This window comes from Hoplias malabaricus, chromosome 2 (assembly GCF_029633855.1).
Source record: "Hoplias malabaricus isolate fHopMal1 chromosome 2, fHopMal1.hap1, whole genome shotgun sequence".
Classification (NCBI taxonomy): domain Eukaryota; kingdom Metazoa; phylum Chordata; class Actinopteri; order Characiformes; family Erythrinidae; genus Hoplias; species Hoplias malabaricus.
This window is the reverse complement of record NC_089801.1, coordinates 56,409,524-56,434,668: the sequence shown is the minus strand read 5'-3', so window position 1 is coordinate 56,434,668 and position 25,145 is coordinate 56,409,524. Positions and strand designations below refer to the sequence as shown.

General features: G+C 44.0%; 3 protein-coding genes across 5 annotated transcripts in view; 2 read left to right on the top strand and 1 right to left on the bottom strand.

Moving 5' to 3' along the window:
- The window catches only part of LOC136686511 (uncharacterized), a 66,651-nt gene extending 54,469 nt beyond the window's left edge, over window positions 1-12,182 (top strand). Inside the window, exons 60-73 of the mRNA XM_066660334.1 lie at window positions 628-717; window positions 1,038-1,115; window positions 1,426-1,515; window positions 1,647-1,736; window positions 1,877-1,966; window positions 2,442-2,504; window positions 2,683-2,808; window positions 3,847-3,909; window positions 4,114-4,239; window positions 4,983-5,045; window positions 5,559-5,684; window positions 7,720-7,791; window positions 8,156-8,194; window positions 11,258-12,182. Of these exons, the coding sequence (XP_066516431.1) occupies window positions 628-717; window positions 1,038-1,115; window positions 1,426-1,515; window positions 1,647-1,736; window positions 1,877-1,966; window positions 2,442-2,504; window positions 2,683-2,808; window positions 3,847-3,909; window positions 4,114-4,239; window positions 4,983-5,045; window positions 5,559-5,684; window positions 7,720-7,791; window positions 8,156-8,194; window positions 11,258-11,829 (1,688 nt within the window). The 3' untranslated portion in view covers window positions 11,830-12,182. The remainder of the gene's footprint in view (window positions 1-627; window positions 718-1,037; window positions 1,116-1,425; window positions 1,516-1,646; window positions 1,737-1,876; window positions 1,967-2,441; window positions 2,505-2,682; window positions 2,809-3,846; window positions 3,910-4,113; window positions 4,240-4,982; window positions 5,046-5,558; window positions 5,685-7,719; window positions 7,792-8,155; window positions 8,195-11,257) is intronic.
- Window positions 12,183-12,983: 801 nt separating this feature from the next.
- LOC136686527 (zinc finger protein ZFP2-like) lies at window positions 12,984-18,394 on the bottom strand. Of its 3 annotated transcripts, none has more exons than XM_066660372.1 (4): window positions 18,267-18,394; window positions 16,091-16,315; window positions 15,444-15,861; window positions 12,984-14,962 (listed from the first exon to the last, which is right to left on the bottom strand). In XM_066660372.1, the coding sequence occupies exons 2-4, from the start codon at window positions 16,277-16,279 to the stop codon at window positions 13,809-13,811; spliced, it is 1,761 nt and encodes a 586-aa protein (XP_066516469.1). In that variant the 5' UTR covers window positions 16,280-16,315; window positions 18,267-18,394; the 3' UTR covers window positions 12,984-13,808. The 3 variants fall into 3 exon arrangements, with proteins under 3 accessions (XP_066516469.1, XP_066516465.1, XP_066516468.1); XM_066660368.1 differs by having other exon boundaries at window positions 18,086-18,371; XM_066660371.1 differs by lacking the exon at window positions 18,267-18,394 and having other exon boundaries at window positions 16,091-18,072.
- Window positions 18,395-18,890: 496 nt separating this feature from the next.
- On the top strand, window positions 18,891-25,127 carry gpank1 (G patch domain and ankyrin repeats 1). Its single transcript, XM_066660405.1, has 5 exons — window positions 18,891-18,991; window positions 19,360-19,602; window positions 21,968-22,236; window positions 22,733-22,851; window positions 24,568-25,127. The coding sequence occupies exons 2-5, from the start codon at window positions 19,392-19,394 to the stop codon at window positions 25,049-25,051; spliced, it is 1,083 nt and encodes a 360-aa protein (XP_066516502.1). The 5' UTR covers window positions 18,891-18,991; window positions 19,360-19,391; the 3' UTR covers window positions 25,052-25,127.
- Window positions 25,128-25,145: the final 18 nt, after the last annotated feature.

The following is a 25,145-nucleotide window of genomic DNA, read 5'->3' as shown; positions in this document are numbered from 1 at the left end:
AGATCTATTCCCTCAGTCTGATTCTACAACTGTCTGAATATAGTCCCTCACTCTGATTCTGGAACCGCTATCTGTATTCTGTACCTCAGTCTGAATCTAGAATGTATGGCTGGATCTAGTCCATCAGTCTCACTCTAGAATGTGAGTCTTAATCTTTTCCCTCAGTCTGATTCTAGAACCACTGTCTGAATCTAGTCCCTCAGTCTGACTCTAGAACTGTCTGAATGTAGTTCCTCAGTCTTACTCTAGAACTGTCTGAATGTAGTTCCTCAGTCTTACTCTAGAACTGTCTGAATGTAGTTCCTCAGTCTTACTCTAGAACCATTGTCTGAATCTATTCCCTCAGTCTTACTCTAGAACCATTTTCTGAATCTATTCCCTCAGTTTTACTCTAGAACCACTGTCCGAATCTACTCCCTCGGCCAGACTCTTGAAATCTGAATTGTCTGATTATAGTCCTTCAGTCAGACTCTGAATCTAATGTCTGAATCTAGCGGCTCAGTCTGACTCTAAAACCAATATCGAAATCTAGAGCCATTGTTTGAATCTAGTCCATCAGTCTGACTCTAGAACCTGTGTCTGAGTCTAGAACCTCAGTGTGTGTGTGTTTGTGTCCTGTGTGTAAAGCCATTAAGGTGATCTCTCTGAAGGAGGAGCTGGGTAAGCTGCAACGACTGCAGGAACAACTGAAACAGGAAGCTGCAGAGAAGGTGGCAGGTCAGTTCCTCTGTGAATCTCTGACTGTTTTAATAAATCACCACAAATCCTTGTATCTCCAAAAGCGGAACCTTCACTGCGAGGGGTCCACACTGTGTAAAGACCGTCTCCTGGTCTGATGTAAAGACAGTGGATACAGGGACGGTCTTTATTGACAATGAACAGTAAACTGCGAGGGACACAGACCGAATGGAGACAGTCTGAGATCTGGACACTGACTTGTACTCATTATGAAGTAAAGAAAGCAGAAAGGAGATACCAGGGTTTGTCCTGCGTTGTTGCTGAAGGGTCGGAATGTAAACATCAGACCTGTGTTACAGATCTGGAGAAGAGCATCGAGGCAAAGAGAACAGAGATCATTTACCTGCAGAAGATCGAGTGTGGAACTGGTCAGCTCAGTGAGTCTCACTTTTAGCTCTCCTTCCTCTCACACATATGACCTCTTTACTGCTTTATGACTAGGTCTGTAGGGCTTTGGGGTCGAGGGTCAAAATAAACATGACCTCCCTCTTTTTATTTTGCTCAACAGAGCAGTTCCCCCACAAGGGCCTTCAATTTTTGAAACAGAGTTTAGTACAGAATCTGTGACACCTCGAGGCCACTAGGTCTCAGAATAATGACTCAATGGAGAGAATGACTGACTGGAACATTAAAAATGAACATTGTTGAAGAGGGTATGGCTCAGAATGATGTTCTGTGACTTCTCAGAGACTCGTGTGGCTCAGCTGGAGCGGGAAGTGAAAGAGAAGGAGAAGGAGCTGGATCAGGTGAAGAAATCCTCAGCGGAAGATCTCAGGCGTAAGTACAGCTCTCTGTGAAAGCAGCCATTCTGAACAGCGCTGTTCAGACAGAAGCAGATGCTTCATTAAGAAACAGAACTGTGTTCCACTGTGTGACGATGGTGGTGTGTTGTTGTGGTTGTGTGTCAGTGCTGGAGAAGAAGATGGTGGAGACCAGTGAGAAGTTGGACAGCAGTGGAGAGAAGCTGAAGGAGACAGACGAGCAGAACGTCGAACTGAGTGAGAAATATTTCTAAAAACTATCTGCCCCGTGCAGACCCCAGGAGGACACAAAAGGCATGTTGTTGTTTACTCTGTTATATATAATTGTTATATCTTTACAATGTTTCATTGCTGTGTGTGTGTGTGTGTGTGTGTAGTTAAGAAACTGGCTGCTCTGGGAGAACAGCTGCAGAAAGCAGCGAAAGGAAACGAAGAAATTAAACAAACGGCAGAGAAACAGATCAAAGGTACGATATCTAAACCTCATCCATGCTCCTGTAGTGGACCTCACCCTGCTTGGGTTCTGGTTCGGATTATGGTGTGGACAGATATGTCCCTGCAGCCCTTCTTACACTGTGCAGCCCTAGGCTCAGCTCTGGACTCTTTCTCCTGGGTCTGTGCAGCTCTGTGCTCAGCACTGAGCTCTATCTCCTAGGACTGTGTGGCTCTGGGCTCAGCTCTGGGCTCTGTCTCCTGGGTCTGTGCAGCTCTGGGCTCAGCTCTAAGGTCTACCTACTGGGTTTAAGCTACAGCCGTCTCCCAATCTCGGTACCTCTCCAGGGCAAGGCTTTGGAATGGCCCCTCCGTAAGGCCCCAGGGGCTCAGGGCACAGTCAGACTATTATTCCTGTTACTCTGTGGTGATGGTGACTGAGGTATGTCTTTTGTCCTTTAATTTGTCCCCGTCTGTTTCTTATGTGTCTCATCCTGATCTCTCCCACAGACCTTAAACAACAAGTGAAGGACAAGGAAAAAGAAATCTTAGAGCTGCAGAACATCAACACAGGTACAAAACACACACACACACACACAAACACACACACACACCTACACACACTGATAAAGTGGCCAGTGAGTTTTAGTAGAGGGGGGTGTTTCTGATAAAGTGGCCAGTAAAGACAGTAGAAGGGGTTTGTTTCTGATAAAGTGGCCAGTGATGGTTATTGACTGTGAATTGTGCTCAGCTCTGAATAAGGCACTGAAAAAGACAAAGGAAGAAGTAGCTGAAAAAGAAGAGACCATCGTCAGACTGAAGGATGAACTCAGCAAAAAATCAGAAGAGAATCAGAAAGTAAAGGAGAGCTGTGCTGGTACAGTAACCTTAATAATAATAGTAATAATAATAACAATAATCATTTTAGTTCTGTTCTGAGAATTTCCATTATGTTGAATCCTTCATTTACACATTAATTTTTCATTCATTCATTATCTGTAACCACTTATCCAGTTCAGGGACGGGGTGGGTCCAGAACCTACTTGGAATCATTGTGCGCAAGGCAAGAATACACCATGGAGGGGGCGCCAGTCCTTCAAGGGCAACACACACACTCATACATACACTCACACATTCAGACCTATGGACACTTTTGAGTCACCATTCCACCTACCAACATGTGTTTTTTGGACTGTGGGAGGAAACTGGAGCACCCGGAGGAAACCCACACGGACACAGGGAGAACACACCAAACTCCTCACAGACAATCACCTGGAGCTGGAATCGAACCCACAACCTCCAGGTCCCTGGAGCTGTGTGACTGCGACACTACATGCTGCGCCACCGTGCTGCCCCACCTTAAATTTGACACAGCTAATTATAATACCAGCCACACCCACAACTCCCCATATGGTCACCCAGCTACACCCATAACTTCCCATATGGACACCCAGCCACACCCACAACTCCTTATATGGACACCCAGCCACACCCACATCCAGCTCAGTCCAGCGTACTCCAGCTTAGTTCATCTCAGTTCAAGAGATAAGACTGATGTGTATAATAATTAAACAGATGCTTAATCTTCCTGACCCTCATATCTACAGACCTTTTGTAATCTGTAATCTACATCTTAAGATATATAATCCTTTTAACTGTAATCTGGGAAATGAGTCTTAGACCCTGGTCATTTTAGTATATATAAATTAAATCTGGTAATACCATGAAAATCTAAAAATATAACACTCTCCTGGGCAAGGCTTTGGCATGGCCCCTCCGTCTGGCCCCAGGGGCTCAGGGCACACTCAGACTATTATTCCTCTTACTCTGTGGTAATGGTGGCTGAGGTATGTCTTTTGTCCTTTACTTTGTCCCTATCTGTTTCTTACGTGCCTCATTCTGATCTCTCCCACAGACTTTAAACAACAAGTGAAGGACAAGGAAACAGAATTCTTAGAGCTGCAGAACACCAACGCAGGTACAACACACACACACACTCACAAACACTGATAAAGTGGCCAGTGAGTGTCAGTAGAGGGGGGTGTTTCTGATAAAGTGGCCAGTGAGTATCAGTAGAAGGGGGGGTGTTTCTGATAAAGTGGCCTGTGAGTGACAGTAGAAGGGGGGTGAAGTAGACAGTAGAAGTGGCCAGTGATGGTTATTGATTGTGAATTGTGCTCAGCTCTGAATAAGGCACTGAAGAAGACAAAGGAAGAAGTGGACGAAAAAGGAGTGACCATCGCCAGACTGAGGGATGAACTCAGCAAAAAGTCAGAAGAGAATCAGAATGTAAAGGAGAGCTGTGCTGGTACAGTAACCTTAATAATAATAATAGTAATAATAATAATAATAATCATTTTAGTTCAGTTCTGAGAATTTCCATTATGTTGAATCCTTCATTTACACATTAATTTTTTCATAAAAATCAGGCCACATTTATCCGGGGCTTCCTTAAGTCAGTGGGATGATTTCATATTTATAGGTGTTAGAAAGGGGACATTTTCCTACAATTTACTCTTTAAATGAAGTTTCTAGGTGAAAATATAAGGATTCTAGAAGAAACCATTTAGCTGAATAAGGTCTATTCATAAAGACACCTGAGTTAGAGTGGATTATGACATCACCCACTCGAGCCGTCCCCATTCAAATGAATGTAGGAATATTGAAGCTGAGATAAAATGAGACAGATGAGTGTTATCAGTCTGAAAATTGATGTGGCAGGTCCCGGTGTGTCTGGGTCTCACCTTGTGAAATCTCATAACGGTAGTTTAAAACCTGACCAATTTAGAGCAGGTTGACATTTTGGGAAATGTATTCCTATTCACACTTTGGAAACTTGTATTCCAAAATCCGTAAGTCGGATCGCTCCAAAAAGCACAAGCAACATAATTAGCTATAGGTTCTATGATCCTGTGACGTTTTGATCATGTGAAGGCTTTGGCACGGCCCCAGGGGCTCAGGGCACTCTGTGGTGATGGTGACTGAAGTATGTCTTTTGTTTACTTTGTCTCTGTCTGTTTCTCACTCGCCTCATCCTGAACTCTCCCACAGACCTTAAACAACAAGTGAAGGACAAGGAAACAGAAATCTTAGACCTGCAGAACACCAACGCAGGTACAACACACACACACACACACACACACAGACACACACACACTGATAAAGTGGCCAGTGAGTGTCAGTATAGGGGGATGTTTCTGATAAAGTGGCCAGTTAGTATCAGTAGAAGGAGGGTGTTTTTGATAAAGTGGCCCTTTTAGTACCAGCTGATCAGGGCTTGCTGAATATGCTGGTTTTATTGGATCTTACAGCAGCCTTTGATACGGTTTGCCAAAGTCTACTTCTCTCTGGGCTGGGACACTCGATTGGTGTAACTGGTACTGCATTTGATTGGTTTAAGTCATAGGCAACAGTATGTATCTGTAGGTGGTTATAGTTCAGACCCTAGCTTTTTGCTGCATGGTGTCCCTCAGGGTTCAGTTCTTTGCCCACTACTGTTTATACTGTACTTGCTTCCACACAGTGACATCAGTATGTGATTTCAATGTTATGCAGATGAGTGTCAGTAGAGGGGCATGTTTCTGATAAAGTGGCCAGTGATGGTTATTGATTGTGAATTGTGCTCAGCTCTGAATAAGGCACTGAAGAAGACAAAGGAAGAAGTGGAGGATAAAGAAGTGGCCATTGCCAGACAGAGGGATGAACTCAGCAAAAAAGCAGAAGAGCTCAAGAAAGCCAAGCAGGCCTACACAGGTAGAGTACCCTTAATAATAATAATAACAACTATTATTTATTTATTTATTTATTTATTTATTTATTTTATAGTAGTAGTAGTAGTAGTAGTAATAATGAGGGCAGAGAACCTGCAGCTGAAGGAGCACCTGCTGGAAATGGGGGGGGGGGACAACAGAGTGAACTGCAGAGAGACAGGGGGCTGCACTTTTGTCATTTAAGGGATTCAAATGGTCTCTTTCTAAATAAGAGCAGAATCTATCAGATCTGTTTTTAGTGTTTAATGATTCACTGCATTGTTTCCAGGAGAATCAAGGTTAAGGGTGAATACCATTTCTCATTTCTACCCCTACCCCTTGTTTTGGAGTGCTTTCTCACCCCTTCGAGCAGAGTTACAGGGCGAAGTGGTTAAAATCTAACCCTACAAAAAAGGGACGACCCTTGAAGATTTTGAAACGTCATCAGAACACAAGTGAAAAAAGAGCAAAGAGAAACGAGGCAAGCCTAACTCAGCCGGACTGCCATTAGCCATATAGCCGTTGTCACAGAGGTGTTTGTGGCATTTCAAAAACAGAAAAAGCCCAAAACACATCACCTTGTTATTGGAAGATCTGAAGAAGCTTTGGTGCTTCATATCAGTGTCTGTGTTTCCATGTGGTGTTTACTCTGTGATTGTGTTGTACAGAAAATATGGGGCAGATAATAAATGCAGAAATGAGTTTTTCTTCATTTTATTTAAAAATAAACACTATATGATCTACCACCAAAGAACAAAGACTAAGAACATTTTATAGAACTAACAGTTACTTCTTTATTCAGTGAAACACTTTAAAGCTTGTGAAGTTTAAGGAGGCTGTTGTATGGAGTTTTATAAACACACTGATGCCACAAAATGTCTCCCTACTACTTCCCCCTTACAATATATCAGGCAAAGACCCACACTCACGTGAAATGGGACAAGCTCAGCAGTCCTCCTCTCTGTGTGATATAACACTGTGTAAATGTTGCTGAGTTTAGAGGAGTCCTGCTGAGCTTGTGAATTAACCAACGCTGAGCTGAGGCTCTGGGCAATGCTCATGGTGTCGTGCCAGACACAGCCCCAGAAACACACACAAACGGAGCTTAACACAGTAGTATGCTTAATTGTTTAAGGTGGAACTGTAAATTTACAGCTAACACTCGAGACCTCAACTGCTCCTCGTGTTTTTCCTGCTTGTTCTGAAGTAAAGGCCATATTCCACTGAAACTACACTAAACTCAGAAAATACACTGGGGCTCATAGAGTTTAAAGGAGGAAATACTGACACCTGTGGGTTTGTTGGGAGCTGCACAGCGTCTCGCCACTGATTCACAAGGAGTCATAACCATCAGTTTGGAGCGTGACTCTAAAAAACCTCAGTTTGAAGAGCCATGTTGCCCTCACACTTCACCCACCTCTCTACCCCAACAAGATCTGAGACGCCCACCACTAGGGGAACCAGAAGGGTAGGGACAAGGGGGCGGGGCAAGAGGGCAGGGCAAGGGGGATATGGGTTCACTCAAAAAGTGCAGTCCATTGTTTCTAGGGACAGATGTTTCCTAAGCAATCTTGTCCTTGAACACACATGCTCCATATGCGGGCACCCATGTTTACAGTAGGGTTTAGTACAGAATCTCTGACACATTCAGGCCTCTAGGGGGCAGCATAACAGCCCTTTCATAAAATGTCTTTCTAGCTGATTTTAACCCTTTCATCTCTGTGTTTAACCCTTTCCTCTATGTGTTGTTGTGGTTGTAGGTGACTTTAACCCTTTCCTCTCTGTGTTGTGTTGTAGGTGTGTTTAACTCTTTCCTCTCCGTGTTGTGTTGTAGGTGTGTTTAACCCTTTCCTCTCCATGTTGTTGTGGTTGTAGGTGTGTTTAACCCTTTCCTCTCCATGTTGTTGTGGTTGTAGGTGTGTTTAACCCTTTTGTCTCCGTGCCGATGTGGTTGTAGGTGTGTTTAACCCTTTCCTCTCTGTGTTGTTGTGGTTGTAGGTGTGTTTAACTCTTTTCTCTCCATGTTGTTGTGGTTGTAGATGTCCAGAGTGAAAATGATCAGCTGATGGAAGAGATTGCGAAAGCTAATGCTACACTGAAGGAGCTGCAAGGTGAGAAAGTGCTTAAGTTTCATAAGAGTTTAGATCCTAAACAGAACAGGCATGTTCCACAAATCCAGAATATTCAGTTTAGCCTGATAACATCAGCCCAATCTCAAGGCTGTCCAATAGATAAAGGGACATTCCTATTGGATAGTCCTCAACTCTGGCATTAATTTTTTGGCCAACTCAGAGTTCCTGCTTTTTATAATCAGTTCCTTCTAGAAAAGAGAGTTTGAATTTGTTAAACCGTAAGTCAGGATTAACATAATACAGTTCTGAGATAACAGATCTGCTTCAGCAATCCTCTCTTCCTCCCTCCCTCTCTCTCTCTCTCTCTCTCTCTCTCTCTCTCGCTCTCTCTCCCTCTGAGCAGAAAGACTGCCAAAGGATACTGTAACTCAGGTCATTGTGGGTGAGTGTGTGATCACAATATTACACTTTTACTAATGTCTTAAACATAAGACTGCCATAAATACATTTATTTAATGTGTACTGACCCTCCCCAGGTTCTAATACCTGGAGCCAAATGTTTTCTCTCCGTGCTGTCGCTGCTTTAGGGCATCTCAGACCAAAGAAGAAATGTATTAATTGTTATGCTTTAGTCCTGGTTTACTTGGTGTTCACACAGACACCCTAGTAAACATTTAGCTGTTGCAAATGAAAAATGCAAAGAAATCTAACACAGTCATAGTAAAAATTCTTTGGACATCCATTGACTGTATTATTAGGTCATTGATGTTTAAGATATGTCATTGATGGGCAGACAATTTGTATCCCCTTTCACACCTGTGCAGTAATCCAGAAATGTTCCGGAGTTTTCCCAGGGGAGCTGTGTGTGTGTGAACATGACCTACAATGCTGGTCCCGGACATTACCTTGAATTTATCCTCCTCACGCCCTTGTAAAGACTCCTGGTGAAGTTAGATTTAGTGTGTGAGAGAACAGAGCGGTAAATGTTCCATAGTTTCTCCTGCACATGCTGCACAGGCTCTGCCCCCATGAGTAAAGCATGTGTTTCATTTCCTGCTGCGAGAATGCATCTCACAGAAAATCTCCCGCTGTAAGCTGCCTGTGTGTGATTGACCGCTCCAGGACATCTCCGGACCCAACACTCCGAACTTTCTCTAGAACTTCTCCGGAGTTCATGTAAGAAAGGGGCTCTATTTTGAACGTCCAGGGACGTTCCTTATTTAATGGGATGTTTACAATAATAAGTGAGGTATGTCTGATTAAAGGGTTCTTTGCTTCATGGAGGGCTTCTTCAGATTGATGGAGAATGTGCTGTAGATGGTTCTATACAGCTTCTTAGAAAAGGGTTCTTCTGTTGTTATGATGTCAAGGTTGTTACAGTAGAGGAACGGTTTTTGATGCAGTACAGAAACCTTTTCTGAAAGGTGTTGTATAGAACCATCTAAATCATGGACAACCATTTTCTTTACTAAAGACCCCTTGTAAAACCATTATTTTAAAGTGTGTATGCTGTAGCCTGACACACACCTCTCCAGAAATGTAACTACAAAGACCACAGCGAGTGTGAATGGTGTATGCTCAGATGAACACGGATACAGCTGAACAGAGGATGTCCAGGGTCATGAACACTCCTCCACACACAGAGACGCAGACAGCAGGAGTGAAGATTTGTGTATGATCTGTGTATAACTCAGTGAATAACTCAGATTCAGACAGAAGAGCAGAGAGACGCATTAGTGTCTGACGCTAACAGCTTTACATTAGATCCTATGATGAACAGAGGATAACCGTCTTTTCCTCCTCATTATGCTCCACTGTAGAGAGGCGGTGGGGGTCTGTGTGTGTGAGTGCTGTGAGACTGTGTCTGTGTCTGTGTCTCCAGTGCAGGGTGAGGAGCTGTGTATGAGATAACTTTATGCATCTTTCACTTCTGTTTATGATAGAGCTGTGCTCTGAAATGAGACAATCTGTCCCCAATATAGCGCCCACGCCAAAGACATCACATGACTGGCACTCATTAATATATTCAATAGGGCACAGTATTGGACACAATGCATGTAATATTTTTACCCTAAAATCACAGCTTCAATATCACAGCTCTGAAACTGCTCTTGTTAGGGTCCTGAATTACTTTTTAGTACCAGCTGATCAGGGCTTGCTGAATATGCTGGTTTTATTGGATCAAAGCAGCCTTTGATACGGTTTGCCAAAGTCTACTTCTCTCTGGGCTGGGACACTCGATTGGTGTAACTGGTACTGCATTTGATTGGTTTAAGTCATAGGCAACAGTATGTCTCTGTAGGTGGTTATAGTTCAGACCCTAGCTTTTTGCTGCATGGTGTCCCTCAGGGTTCAGTTCTTGGCCCACTACTGTTTATACTTTACTTGCTTCCACACAGTGACATCAGTATGTGACGTGATTTGCAATTTCAATGTTATGCAGATGATGTGCAGATTAGATGTTAGGATTTGGCTGCAGAAGAACTTCTTGAGCCTAAACATAAATAAATCTGAGGCCATACTAATTGCATCACCAGCTACGATTAAGAAGGTGGGAAATAGTGCTGTTTCAATCCCAGGGTATGCTGATTCCTCCTCGCCCCAGATTCGACTCCAGTTTGACTTTTGTGTCGCAAATTAAAAACATTTGGAAAGCTGTCTTTTTCCATTTGAGAAATATTGCAAGGATTCGTCCTTTTTTCACTCCCAATACAGCTGAAACCGTCACTCATGCCTTTGTTACATCTAGGATTGATTAGTGTAATGCCTTGTATGCTTTCCCTACTTGGGTACTGAATATGAAGTGCCAGTATGTGCAGAACTCTGCTGTTAGGATGCTGACCCATACTGGATCCTGGGAACATATCTGTCCTATTTTGAGACAGCTACACTGGCTTCCAGTTCAGTATTGCATAGAGTAAACTGCTGGTGTTGGTTTTTAAATCTCTTAGTGTTCTTGCTCCATCTTATCTTTGAAGTCTCCTCCAAGTATATTCACCTGCACATGCTTGTTCACTTGATCAGTACTTGCTTAAGATTCCCCTCTAAACTGCGCACAGTTGGGCATAGGGCCTTCAGTGTTGCCGGTCCAACTGTAGATTTGTTTAAGTCCCGGCTTAAAACCCACGTGTTTCTGCTGGCCTTTGGACGTGCCTAATGTTTTTTCATATATTTCTATGGGTTAAGTCTTAATGTTTTTATTGTATTTATATATATATATATATATATATATATATATATATATATATATATATATATAATTGTTTTTATTGCTGTGCTGTTTTAGTTTCTCTGTACAGTGTCATGAAAGGCTCTTACTAAATAAAATACATTATTATTATAATTATTATTGTTATGCTCCAAATAGCTCTAATAGAGAGAATAAAACCTCTGTCATTGCTACTCTGGCCTCAGCACTGCAGAAACTGCACTATGTAACTCCTGGAGGAGTTTATCTCTAAAGCTGACTAGAGTTAATGATGCCCACTCTTCTGCTTTGTTGCAGATTCTCCAGAGCTGGACCTGAACACGGCTCATCGCCGGCTGCTCATCACCAACGGAGGGAAGGTGATCCGAGGTTCAGAGTCCGCCCGTCCTGTCCAGAACACTCCCCAGCGTTACGACTCGGCCCTGGCCGCCGTGGCTAAGACGGGCTACGACTCTGGGAGACACTACTGGGAGATTCAGGTGGAAGGCAGGGCCTGTTTCCTGGTTGGTGTCGTCAAGGGGTCGGCTCAGAGAAAGGGAGAGATAAGGTATGGCCCGGACAACGGCTACTGGGGCTTGCTGAAGAGGAAGGACGGGCGGTACATTGCTCTCACCACCCAGCCCACGCCCTTGAAGCTGGATGAGAAGCTGAGCGTCATTGGGATCATGCTGGACTTTGACAAAGAAGTGGTGGCCTTCTACAATGCTCAATCCAAAACGCTCCTCTATGCCTTCCAAAACAGCATTTTCAGCGAGAAGATCTTCCCCTACGTGGAGACCTGCACAGACCAGCGCCAGAATGAGCAGCCCATCATCATCTCCGACCCTCAGGAAATCCTCTGGAAGGATCACACCTACACCCTGAGATAAACCCCAGATACAACCTCAAGATACACCCTGAGATACAGAGATACACCCTGAACCAAAACCTTGCCATGCGCCAAGCTCTTTTTTAAACTTGCACTTAAAGGAGTGATAAGTCCTTCTTACCACCTTAAAATACCCAACAACATTAAAGAACTTATTCACCATAAGAGTGAGCACTACTTTATGCTCCACAGAGAGGGTTTCCATAGGGTCTTCATCTTTAGAACATTTTAGGCCACTAGGTGTCAGTATAATGAATGAGAAGCAGAATTGTGGAACTAAATGACTCTTTGCTCCTTTAAAGATGATGCTTGCTTTCTTTGTACCCCTGCAATAAAATCATGCCTAAACTTTTTACAGCAAATCTCTAAGTGTGGGCTCTTCTTATTTGTTGTGGTTTGAGTTTTTTCAGGTTTCAAATCATTTATTATATAATTAATAACAACATTTGACAAACACAATGTAAATTTAAAAATATATCTCTACATTTCATTCATTTTCCCTTAATAACCAAAATCACAAATATAAATTATATTAATAATATTACACATTACAGGACATCAGCCATCAGCTCATTGATGATTAATACATTAATAAAAGATGGTAAATTTTTTTTAAATGATTGCCCTGATACAAAGCTTTTCTGAGTAAATGGTCAGTACCCGAACAGCACTACCACCCCCATGTTTCACAGCAAAGTTAGCTGGGGTTTAAACTGGTTTAGATCAGAGTCAGTCCTGTTTAAATGGGTTTAGAGCAGAATTGGTCCTTTTTAACTGTGTCCTGCACCTCTCCTCCAATTTTTTACTACAGCTCTGAGATGGTGTGGAGCTCACTGGTGTGTTACTGTCTCTTGCTGGTCAGCAGAGAGAATGCAGGGAGACAGGGACAGGTACACATGCAAACAAGCTCTTTCTTCATTCCCTTCTTTCTTTTACTTCTTTTTCTACAGTTTTCCATTTACAGTGTACTCCTCCGCATTGCGCCCAATGATCCCAGGTAGGCTCTGGACCCACTGCGACCCTGAACTGGATAAGCGGTTACAGATAATGAATATATATATATATATATATATATATATATATATATATATATATATATATATGTGTGTGTGTGTATTTTTTTCCCCTTCATTTTGTTTAAAGGTATATTACTTGTTACAATTTTGTTCTGAAGCTGCTCAAGGCTGAACATTTGTGAAAAACTGCATTAAAAATGCTTTGATTGTGAAGGTTTTTTTTAATCATTTTAAAGAGCTGCAGTGTTTAATAAAACACTGATGGTGTAAATGAAGAGTTTTAAACTGGGAGATGTGATGTTATCACACAGCTGCTGAACTGTCAGATGATGAATTTGGCCAATCAGAAGCCACCAAACACTAATGTTCTGTGACATCACAACCATGGAACAGGGTCCTAACATCAGTCCTGAAAAAGTGGATATTCTGGTCTATGAACAAACAGAGACTTTAAATTCAATTTAAAAATAATCACATTTCTAAACACAGGCATCAGAAAAAATCCCCCAAATATTTATCTGGCACGTTACGGTGTTTCCAACTTATACAACCATTCAGTCATTTAAATTTTCCACCTAAACTGACAAATCTGTAATTTTTCATTTCTACCTTAAAGGACCAATGTCATTTTCCATTTTCACTTTAGAAGGGTCTATTTTACAGGGTCAATTTCCACATTAACAGAGTTTATATCCACCATAATTCCACCTTAAACATATCCATCAATAAGGGTTCATTTCCAACCAAACAAGGCACACATAAGAGACTCCCTTTCCATCTTAACACAGTTTTTATCCACTTTATAGGGTATAATTCCACATTAAAATTCTCCATCATTCAGGGCTGACGTAAATGTCCCTTTCCACCTTAACAGAGCCACTATAGCCACCTTAAAGTGTATAATTCCACTTTAACAGTCTCTGTCATTCAGGGCAAACATTACACTGGTGCATTACTCCTTAAATCAGTGGGCCGTGTGGTCCTTGGAATGCTTCTTCTTGTGTGCGTGGAAACCCCCGAGGTAGGTGAAGGTCTGGAGGCAGACGGGGCAGCTGTAGGGCTTCTCCCCGGTGTGTGTCCTCTGGTGCGTTCTCAGTGTGTCCATGCGAGCAAAGGTCTTCTCGCACTCGGGACACTTGTAGGGCCTGTCCCCGGTGTGAGTCCTGCGGTGGACCTTGAGGGAGTAGAGCTTGTTGAACCTGCGTCCACAGGCTGCGCAGACGTATGGCCTCTCTCCGGTGTGGATCCGCAAGTGCGTGGAGAAATCCTTCTGCCAGGTGAAGCGCTTTCCGCAGTGGGGGCAGAGGAAGGGCTTCTCTCCGGTGTGGATTCTCTCATGGCACTGCAGGCCGCTGAGGCGGTGGAAGCTCTTGTCGCAGTGGGGGCACCGGAAGGGTCTCTCGCTGCTATGGAGCAGGAGGTGCGCCTTCAGACCGTACAAGCGGCAGAAGGTCTTCCCGCACTCAGAGCACTGGTGAGGCCTCTCGTCCGTGTGCGACCTCTCGTGATCCTTGAAGTGAGTCATGTGGGCGAACCTCTTGCCGCAGTGAGAGCATTCGTACGGACGTTCCCCGGTATGGATCCTCAGGTGTGTGTTCAGATTGCCCTTGTACCGGAAGCTCTTCCCGCACTCGCTGCAGTTGAAGGGCTTCTCCCCGCTGTGTCGCATCTGGTGCAGTTTGAAGAGGCTGGGGCGATCAAAAACCCGGTCGCACTCGCCGCACCGGTAAGGTTCCTCTCCAGTATGAATTTGCTCGTGATCCTTCAGCATCTGCAGGTTCTCGAAGCTCTCCCCGCAGCGCTTGCACTTGCGTGCCCTTGGCCCGCTGTGCAGCCTCTGGTGGGTTTTCAGGTTCCCTTTGGTACTGTAGTTCTTCCCGCACTCCTCGCAGCGGAACACCTGGTCCCCGCTGTGCCTCAGCAGGTGCGTCTCCAGGTACTTCTCGCTCGAGTACCTCTTCCCACACTCCGTACATTCGAAAGGCTTGTCTTTAGAATGGCTCTCCTGGGTCTCGGCGTCTTCTGGAGAACCGTGATGCTCCTTGAAGCTTGTGCTCCGTCTGAGCATCTTCCTGGAACTGCTTCTCCCTTCGTCTGGGGAACCTTCGCTGCTGACATCTGAAAGGAGACGCAAGTTGTAAACACTGATCCAGAGCTGCACGAGGCCTTCACACACTCACTCAGTCACTCATACACTCACCCAGTCACTCACACACTCACCCAATCAATTAGTTAGTGTTCTCCTCTGAGTGTGTTTAGCTGTTGTTCAAGTAAAAGTCATTAGTGTTCTCCTCTGAGTGTGTTTAGCTGCTGTAAGTCATTAGTGTTCTCCTCTGAGTGTGTTTAGCTGTTGTTGAAATAAAAGTAGCATTCTCCTCTGAGTGTGTTGAGCTCCAGGGTTATTGTATGAGCAGCTTCAGCATCATGTGACATTGCTAACCTCCTTATCTATTCTGTCTAACTACAATGGTCAGTAAATGGTCAGATGTTTACCATAAGAATGAGATCATATCTAGACCCACGAGTCTAGAACCCACAGACTACTTCACAGACTAAAGATGTGAGAACAACAGAATACAAACAAGACAGAACAGCTCACCTGTTGGAATAAAATCTTCATCCTCCTCCTCCTCCTCTTCCTCATTAATATGAAGACCCTCACTCTCTCGATTCTCCGGTTCTTCTTCCTCTGAGATGGTTCTGTTCAGGTTCTGCTCTTCTCTGCAGTCGACCAGCCGCACTGAGCACTTCTTTAACTGAGAGTCAGATTCCTTACACTGAGGATTCATACTGGAGATGCTCTCTTCCACCTCCTGCACCGGGCCCCCATCTAGTGTCAATATGGAGGACGCTTCAGTCTTACACACTGGATTCACACCGGATAATTCTTCCTCCTCCTCCTGTATGACCTGCACCGAGCTCTGGTTCCCCGTCTCATCTGCAGAGTCCAGTGTGAATACGGAGGACACTTCAGTCTTACACACAGGACTCATATTGGATGTGTCCTCTGTCTCCATCTGGTGGAAAGAAAGCATTAATGATTGTGTGTACTTTCCGTTTATATTGTAGCGCCACCTTTTAGAATATACATCATCATTTCACTCTTAAAAATAAAAGTGCTAAGTAAGTTCTCGAGCCATTCCTTTATGTAACATTACGCAATAAAATTGTGTGTTAAGAGGTTAACCTCACACAGACCTGGGAGGATGTCTCCCAACACTTCAAAACAAGAGTCTGTGAGCAAACCTTCTCCTGTTGTCTCAGCTTCTCCTGCAGTGAGCGGATGATTTCTCTTAGCCTCCTCACTTCTGTCTGCAAGTTCCCGATGTCCTCCATGGAGAGGTCAGTCCCTACCGACTTTGTGCAGGACGTACCGGAGTCGTAGGAAAGCTGCAGCTCCAGCAGCACATCTGGACTCTCTCCTCTGTCCTCCATTGTGATCTACAGAGGTGAAGGAAGTGGCTGGATCGGCTGGAAAAGACAGAACACGCACAGAGTGAAGCCCCTTTGGGGTCCATAACCATTCTACCCCAAGCGTCAGGTATCCCTGGGTCTTCTTCGTAGCTGAAATATAGCATCACGGTGAAGTGGGGCTGAGCTATAAAGCAATCTCCATCTCTGTCCCAACTCTCACATATGATCAGGAGCTCTGGGTAATGATCATGAGACTGAGATCACAGTTTATTTCTGCAGGTTTCTTAGTACGCACTGTGATCGGGACCAGAGTTCATGGGTCCAGGAGGAGCTTAGGGTAGAGCTGTACCCACTAGAGCTGTACCAGGCACAGCCAATGGTCCGGAGACCCAAGGGTAGACCCAGGACCTGCTGCAGGCCGACAGAAGTCAAATGAATGAGTGAATGATGTACTCAACCAACTCTACTCCCTCAAAGTCCACGGGAGGATTCACAGACCGGAGCAAACGACTGAGGCTGCTTTCACACACACCTTGTTCACTTCAGACATTTCAGTTTGGTCCAAAACGAAATAACAGTCTTTAAAACGTGACTCAGACCATGGTCAGGACCCAAATACTGTTCCAACCCAAACAGAACCAGGGTCTGGTTCATGTGTAGTGTGAAAATACTTTTTTCGGACCAATCGCATCAAGCTGAGTCAGAGTAAACGACAGAGACAGACGTGACCAGGTCATTTATTCTTTAATGTCTTCACTCCAAAAAAAAAGAAGAGCAAAAACAAGTGAAAACCTTTTATTTAATACTTATTTTAGTGTAAATTCATCACCAGAGCCACCCCAAACTTCAGAGTTGTTGACTTGAGGAGAATACAGTATAACCCTTCTCTCCAGTTTCACTCAGACACTGCCCTGGTTTGTGTTGCCGTAGTAAACACAAAGAAAAGTGAACATTAAACATCTGTGCTTTAGAGTGGTCAATTAACTGAAAATTAATCAAAATTATCATTCTGAACGTCTAACTGACATAATCTGTGTTTTTTTATAATTCTGTTAATAGGTCCCCACTGAGGGTTCATTTACTGTCCCTTTAAACCCGTACGACAGTGCTGTAGTCACATGATTCTGCCCCGTCCAATCAGACACATGGAAGAGAACCTAAACACGGAGGCGGACCGAGCGAGTGGAGCAGCTCATGCCAAAGAGAAACGCTGCGTCTGTGATTTGGACATGTTCTGACTTTAGTGAAGACGCCACTGAAAATAAAGAAGTCAAATGTAAACACTGAGAAAAAACAGTTTCAGACCAAAGTTAATCCCCCAGTCTGTTTCACACTTGACACAATGACACACCAAATATGAACAGAGCACGGCTCAGCCACGGAGACAGCACTCCCAGCCACATTAGAAACAAACACCCTACTTTAAATACTGGAGTGTGTTTACAGCACTAGCCTCGTCAGGGTACTATGAGACAAACAACTAAATAATCCTCATTAATTGTAATCGAGGTAAAACGTTCAGTTAATCGTAATATTGATCCGCGCTCACATCGCCCAGCTCTACTCTAATACCCACTGTGTTAATTCTGCTCTGTCCCAAACTGCACAGGGTATACCGCAGCCCAAAGCTGGGGGTTCTCTACCCCTCTCTGGTGGACTACTGACCCTGAGTGACCTTCCTAATGGCCAGCTCTGAACTTTGTGTTCCAGTTGTATGTTATCTCAGGGGTACTCGACCTAGAACACGTTTTTACACGGTTCCAGATGTTCCAGGTGTTCGGGTGACAGAGAGGAGATGCAGACGTGTTATTACCTGTCTATTATTACCTGTTTAGAGAAACTTTCAAGCTCTCAACAGATTGGCTCAAAGGCCTGGGTTACCGTCGAGATGTGACGTCACTAAACAACACAAAGCAGAGCGCGCGTAAGCAGAGTCCGGTCTTGGTGAAAGCCCAGGTGAGCTGTGAGAGGGCGGGAACGGAGGTAGGGGGTAAACACCGAGCCCTACCCAGCTCCTCTGGCGCTGACGGCGGCTCTGGACCCGGCCGCGGGGTTGTTTACCTCCTCAGCGCGGGGACAGCGCTTTGAGTCCGTTGTAAAGATCCAGCCTCAACCCGTCACTTCCACAGCGCTCCGCCCCGCCCATTCCCTACAAGCCCCGCCCCTCCTGCGCGCTGACCGGACCGCTGCTGAGGGACCAACAGCCAATCAGTGCGCAGGAGGAAGGAAGTCTGCGCTCTTAAAGAGCCCGTGTCCACGGAGAGAGCAGAAACACGCACATGTAAATAACAAACAAATAAATAAACAATTAATCTACAGGGATAAAATCTCTCTCACATATTTAAAATAACATCTATCTATTTATTCGTTCTCTATAAACCCTTGAAATGTTTTCTTTCTGTTCTTTCTTCCTTAATTCATCTTTTTTATTCTCCGTTCTTTCTCCTCTCACACTTTTCTCTTTCACTTTAACCTCTTTTAAATCTTTCTCTCTGTATTTTCCTCTCTCTCTCTCTCTCTCTCTCTCTCTCTCTCTCTCTCTCTGTCTCTCTCTCTCTCTCTCTCTCTCTGTTCACTGTGTTCATGGTTATCTTTATTTCAGTAATTGAACACGGTGTAATTATTTGTGTGGCCTGTGGGTGTCGGAGTGATCTGTCTGTGTGAGTGTAACACGCAAAGAAGAAGAAGAAGAAGAAGAAGAAGAAGAAGAAGAAGGAGAGCTACGCTCAGGAGGTAAACAATAACTGTGTGTTACTGAGAAACAGATTTCTCAGTTTGCCAGATCATTTAAGCTTAAGTTATCTGGATAAAAGTTGAAGTCCTACTTTGTGGAATACCTCTAAACTGGGTTTAGAGCAGAGTTAATCCAATTTAACTGGGTTTAGAGCAGAGTTAATCCAATTTAACTGGGTTTAGAGCAGAGTTAATCCAATTTAACTGGGTTTAGAGCAGAGTTAATCCAATTTAACTGGGTTTAGAGCAGAGTTAGTCCAGTTTAACTGGGTTTTGAGCAGCGATAGTCCAGTTTAACTGGGTTTGACAGGTTTGTTGTCGGTTTTTCTGTCTGTTCACAGTGTACTATCTCTTTGTTAATTTTAAAGGGTCTTACAGTGCTACTGCGATCTGGACAGTCATGAGTGGCCTGGGCTTCTTCGTCCGAGCGAAAGAGTTGGACAGACAGTGGACAGTGGGAGAGAGGACGAGGGAAGAGAGAGGACAGCAAGCAGTACTGAGTGGAGAAGAGGCCAGAGACTTCTATCAGAGTCTGTTCAGTGAAGAACATCCCAACGGAGAGATGAAGGAGCAGGAGGAGAGAAGGGAGAGGCGGAAGAGAGGAGGGAGGAGTGAGTGGTTTAGACTGAGATTAAACACTTAAACTAAAGATTTTCTTTAAGATTTTGCTTAAACCCTCTTTAAAGTTAAAAGTGTTGTAGAAAATATGTTTTATGTGTTACCTAAGAAAATGGCCATAAACCCTTAAATTCTTTCCTTAAAAACCCTTAGTGTAGGTCTATGATTGTGGGGAAGTGCGCTTCAAATATCCATCTCTTTTAAGGTGGAGCGGTGGGTGTGAGTAAGAAGCGACTGTATCTTTTAATGTGGAGCGGTGTGTGTGAGTAAGAAGTGACTGTATCTTTTAATGTGGAGCGGTGTGTGTGAGTAAGAAGCGACTGTATCTTTTAATGTGGAGCGGTGTGTGTGAGTAAGAAGCGACTGTATCTTTTAATGTGGAGCGGTGTGTGTGAGTAAGAAGCGACTGTATCTTTTAATGTGGAGCGGTGTGTGTGAGTAAGAAGCGACTGTATCTTTTAATGTGGAGCGGTGTGTGTGAGTAAGAAGCGACTGTATCTTTTAATGTGGAGCGGTGTGTGTGAGTAAGAAGCGACTGTATCTTTTAATGTGGAACGGTGTGTGTGAGTAAGAAGCGACTGTATCTTTTAATGTGGAGCGGTGTGTGTGAGTAAGAAGCGACTGTATCTTTTAATGTGGAGCGGTGTGTGTGAGTAAGAAGCGACTGTATCTTTTAATGTGGAGCGGTGTGTGTGAGTAAGAAGCGACTGTATCTTTTAATGTGGAGCGGTGTGTGTGAGTAAGAAGCGACTGTATCTTTTAATGTGGAGCGGTGTGTGTGAGTAAGAAGCGACTGTATCTTTTAATGTGGAGCGGTGTGTGTGAGTAAGAAGCGACTGTATCTTTTAATGTGGAGCGGTGTGTGTGAGTAAGAAGCGACTGTATCTTTTAATGTGGAGCGGTGTGTGTGAGTAAGAAGCGACTGTATCTTTTAATGTGGAGCGGTGTGTGTGAGTAAGAAGCGACTGTATCTTTTAATGTGGAGCGGTGTGTGTGAGTAAGAAGCGACTGTATCTTTTAATGTGGAACGGTGTGTGTGAGTAAGAAGCGACTGTATCTTTTAATGTGGAACGGTGTGTGTGAGTAAGAAGCGACTGTATCTTTTAATGTGGAGCGGTGTGTGTGAGTAAGAAGCGACTGTATCTTTTAATGTGGAGCGGTGTGTGTGAGTAAGAAGCGACTGTATCTTTTAATGTGGAACGGTGTGTGTGAGTAAGAAGCGACTGTATCTTTTAATGTGGAACGGTGTGTGTGAGTAAGAAGCGACTGTATGTTTCAAGTGATGTAACTGTAACAGCAAAAATAAGTCAGTGTTACCCCCCTATGGAGCAGGAATAGAGCAACATCCTCATCTCGGTTGGTGCCTTTCAGTGTTTGGAGTCTCTCTGTTGTCTAAAAACCTCTAGGTGGCGTTTCTCTGCCGTGAGCAGAGAGAGAGAAAGCCTAGCATACACTTTGACCCAGACACTTTGTTTTTTTTTTTTACCCATTTGCAGACAGTGGGGCTTGGTAAACACATTAGAGTGGTTTCCAGCGCAAACCGGCTACAGAGCCGCACATGGAGAGGAGACACACTCAGAGATTTATACACAGGGTTTTTAGATTAAAATTGTGAATTAAAAGGTGAACTTCTTCTTTGAGTGTTTCAAGAAGCTCCTTAACTGTTGGTTCATATAGAATAATTTAACATATGTATATATCCTCCTCTTTTAGGTTTTTGAGGTTTCGGAAGCTGATCGTGTAACTCTGTGAACTTTCTGAGATGGTGACAATCCTCCAGATCCTCTGAGAGATGAGCAGTTAGTAAGAAAAAGATTTGACAATCGTGCTAAAAGATGACCTCCGACCCTCCACACAGCGCCCCGTGGTTCACAGCTCCTCATGGCTTTTATTTTATTTGTTGTTTTGTTTACCATATTCTTCTAAAAGAACACATTTCTCCTCCTCAGTCCAGTTAGCTTTTCTATTCTTGGTCTATAGGTTTCTTTTTAAAAGCCCTCTTTTTTTTTTTTTTTTTTTTTTTTTTTTTTTTTTTTTTTGGGGGGGGGGGGTTGATGTTGGTTGCCATGAAAACAGTCAACCGTTACAGCCACAAAACCTGAGTCACTGCAGTAAACCGCTAATAGTTTCCTATCAGATCCTCACAGCAGTAGAGGCTGTAACTGCAGCATCACAGAAAGACCTGAATTGGCCATGTCCAGTTTCGTTTGTAGTCTTTACCCCTCCCTGCAGTGCTCGATTCTGTCCTGTCGGGGGCACTATACACACTACAGACTGTGTGTAGTTCCTGGTAGTTATTGGTTAATTCAGTCATCCCAGCATTAATAATCCCTCCCTCCCCTCTACGGTGGTGTTTAGGAGCTGCTGTTGGAATAGGTCCCAGGTCCTCAGCGGAGACAGCGGCGCCCCCTGGAGTCTCCGAGAGAGAGGGTCTCCAGCTGCTGCGATGTGCTCAGGACGGAGATGTGCGGAGGCTGCGGGAGCTGCTGGACCGCGGAGCAGATATTAACATCCACGACGAGTTTTACTGGACGCCGCTGATGTGTGGCAGCTTCGGGGGAAAGAGGGAGGTGGTCCGTCTGCTGCTGGAGCGGGGGGCCGCCTGGGTGGGGGTCACTGACACTCAGGTATCATTCTTTCATCTATTATCACTGCTGTCCCTATTCATAATGGTCTACTTCCTGAGGTTATGAATCATGTCTCTCTCTCTCTCTCTCTCTCTCTGCCTCTCTCCGCTCTTCTTTCTGTCTCTCTCTTCTTTCTCTCTCTCTCTCTTTGTTGTCCCTCTGTGTCTCTCTGTTCTCTCTCTCTCTGTTGTCTCTCGCTCTGTGTTCGTTCTCTCTGTGTCTGTCTGTTCTCTCTCTGTTCTTGCTGTGTTCGTTCTCTCTGTCTCTCTCTCTCTCTCTGTTCATTCTCTCCCTCTCTGTCTCTGTTCTCTCTCTCTGTTCTCTGTGTGTGTCTCTCTCTGTTCTCTCTCTCTGTTGTGTTCTCTTGCTGTGTTCGTTCTGTCTCTGTGTCTCTCACTGTTCTCTCTTTCTCTCTCTCTTCTCTTTCTCTGTCTCTCTGTTCTCTCTGTCTGTCTCTCTCTCTCTCTCTCTCTCTCTCGCTCTCTCTCTCTCTCAGGGTAGAGATGCTCGATCTCTCGCTCTTCAGGCTGGTCATCAGGATGTTGTGAGGGAATTGGATGAGTTTGGTGTCAGAGTAAACACACACCCCCTGCCTCCTAATGATGTCACACACAGGTTACAGCTGCAAACATGTTTACACCTCAGTTGCCCTTAAAGTAGCACTATGTAAGATTAGTTTTTTATCGCTTCGGGTGCTCCCACTAGTGTAATTCATTTGTTAGAGCACTGTACTAAAATCAAATCGGGGGAAGGTGGTTTCCTACATGCCTCCAAAATTTGAAGCTGTGATTTTAAGGTAAAAATATTACATAGTGTTCCTTTAAATCGGTATCCAGAATAAATAACATTAAACTAATATGAAGGGAGTATGGAAGCAAATCTGTCTCATCAGACTTTGAGATATTACCACCTTTGAATTTGTAGCACTGAAATTTTGCACTGAAATTATGCATCTGAATATAATTGCTCTTGAATAGAACTCTATTAGAATAGAATTTTCAAGAACAGTTTTCACTGTTATTATTCAAGGTTCAAAAAAATTCAAACAATATATTTCGAAGTTGCTCAGATTCGGTAGATGAAATTCAGATGCCAAAACACGAGTTACAAGAAATTCAGATACACATCCGGGATACAAAGTATGAGCAAACGATTCATTTGGATTTTCTCTTTCATCTTAAATGCTGCACTAGTTTCATTCTGTCGCCGCTAGGTGGCGAAATACGAACACAACGTCCTTACCATGGAAAAACTACACGTTTAGCTTCCTTCCGCGGATGTTATCTCTTTTTTAAGTTAATAACTACTGATCTAAAATGCAGACAACAATGCAGGCAAATTGAAATTACATAAATGGATATTGGGTGATGCTGCCATGTGCTGAGAATAAAAGGGAAATTCAACTAACACATGTGATCAGATATGGTTAAGATATTTAAGATTTTAGAGAACTAATGTTACATTAATTTTATATTTATCAATATTTAACACAGTGTATGTAATGTAATATACATTTATAATGTAATATACAATTGGCCGTGATACTCAAACACTAACACGCAATGCCAGTCAGAAAATACCTTGAAAAAGGCTTTAAATATTTTATTTTAAAAAAATGTTTTTTTTTGTTTGTTTGTTTGTTTGTTTTTTACTCTAAATGTAACTGCCGCCACATTTAAGGTGGAATGGAAAACTCGCTAAGTACAAGAGGGATATAAATTTACTAAAAATGAGATATCTTGTTTAACTACTCTAGCAGACTCTAGTGACATTGAGTGAGAGAAAAAGTTGAAATAACTTACTATACTTAATCTCTTTCACACATAGCTCCAACAGGCTTCCTTTTCAGATGCTCATGCAGTGATGTTGTGTTGCTGTGCCATGCGAGATCAGCTGTGCATATTTTGCACCTAACGCTGTTCCTTGAAGGCGTTAATATAAAGTGCTCCCATACTTTTGATGACTTGGGTCGTACATTTTTCTCTCTGCTTGTGCTAACATTATCCTGTGCTGTGACCGACTCCGCCATTTTTCAAACCCTTCTTCCAGATTTCATCACATGTAGTAACTGTACCTATGTGTATAATAACTTAGACCCAACTAATCGATTATTAAATTAGTTGCAATCTATTTTAACACTCGATTTTAATCGATTTAATCAATTAGTTGTTGCAGCCCTATTTCTGATGACCTCTAAGGGTCCTCAATGGGCTTATTCAGATTCTGAGTCCTGAGCTGGAGAGAGAGGGCTGTGAGGTTTTGTCCCGACAGCGCCCTAGTGTGTAAGGGCCGAATGGTAACCAGTGTGTATTTCCTTTTCTCCCCCCACAGCCCTCGTTGGTGTGAGGTGTGTGAGGTGAGTTACTCGGATGCTCTCCACACACATTGCTCGTCCACTCTGCACCAGTTCAATGCTCACACCCCCACCGTGGCCTGCCCCCACTACTGCCTCCCTGAGACCAGCGTCAGCTACAGGATGATGCTGCGCTCGGGATGGGACCCCCGCCTCGGACTTGGCCCCTCGCCCCGCTGCCCCCAGCGGCCCCTCGCCACCGTGCTGAAGAGAGACCTCACCGGCCTTGGCTTCGGAACCCCCCAGAGGGCCAAGGTCACACACTTCAGAGCCAGAGACCCCCGGGCTGTCCGCACAGAACCAGCTCGCAGGACGGGAATGCGTCTCACAGCCAGAAACGGGCCAGACAGACAGGACACAGAGAGAGGGACGAGTCTCACTGTGAAAGAGAGGAAAAGGAGAGAGGAAAGAGAGAGGAACTGGGAGAGGGACTTCCGCATGTCCTTCAACATCGACACTTAAATTCAGAGACCACTCTCATTTCTGTCCCACCTATGGGCAAGTCTCAGTGCAGAATATGAGAGAGAGAGAGAGAGAGAGAGAGAGAGAGAGAGAG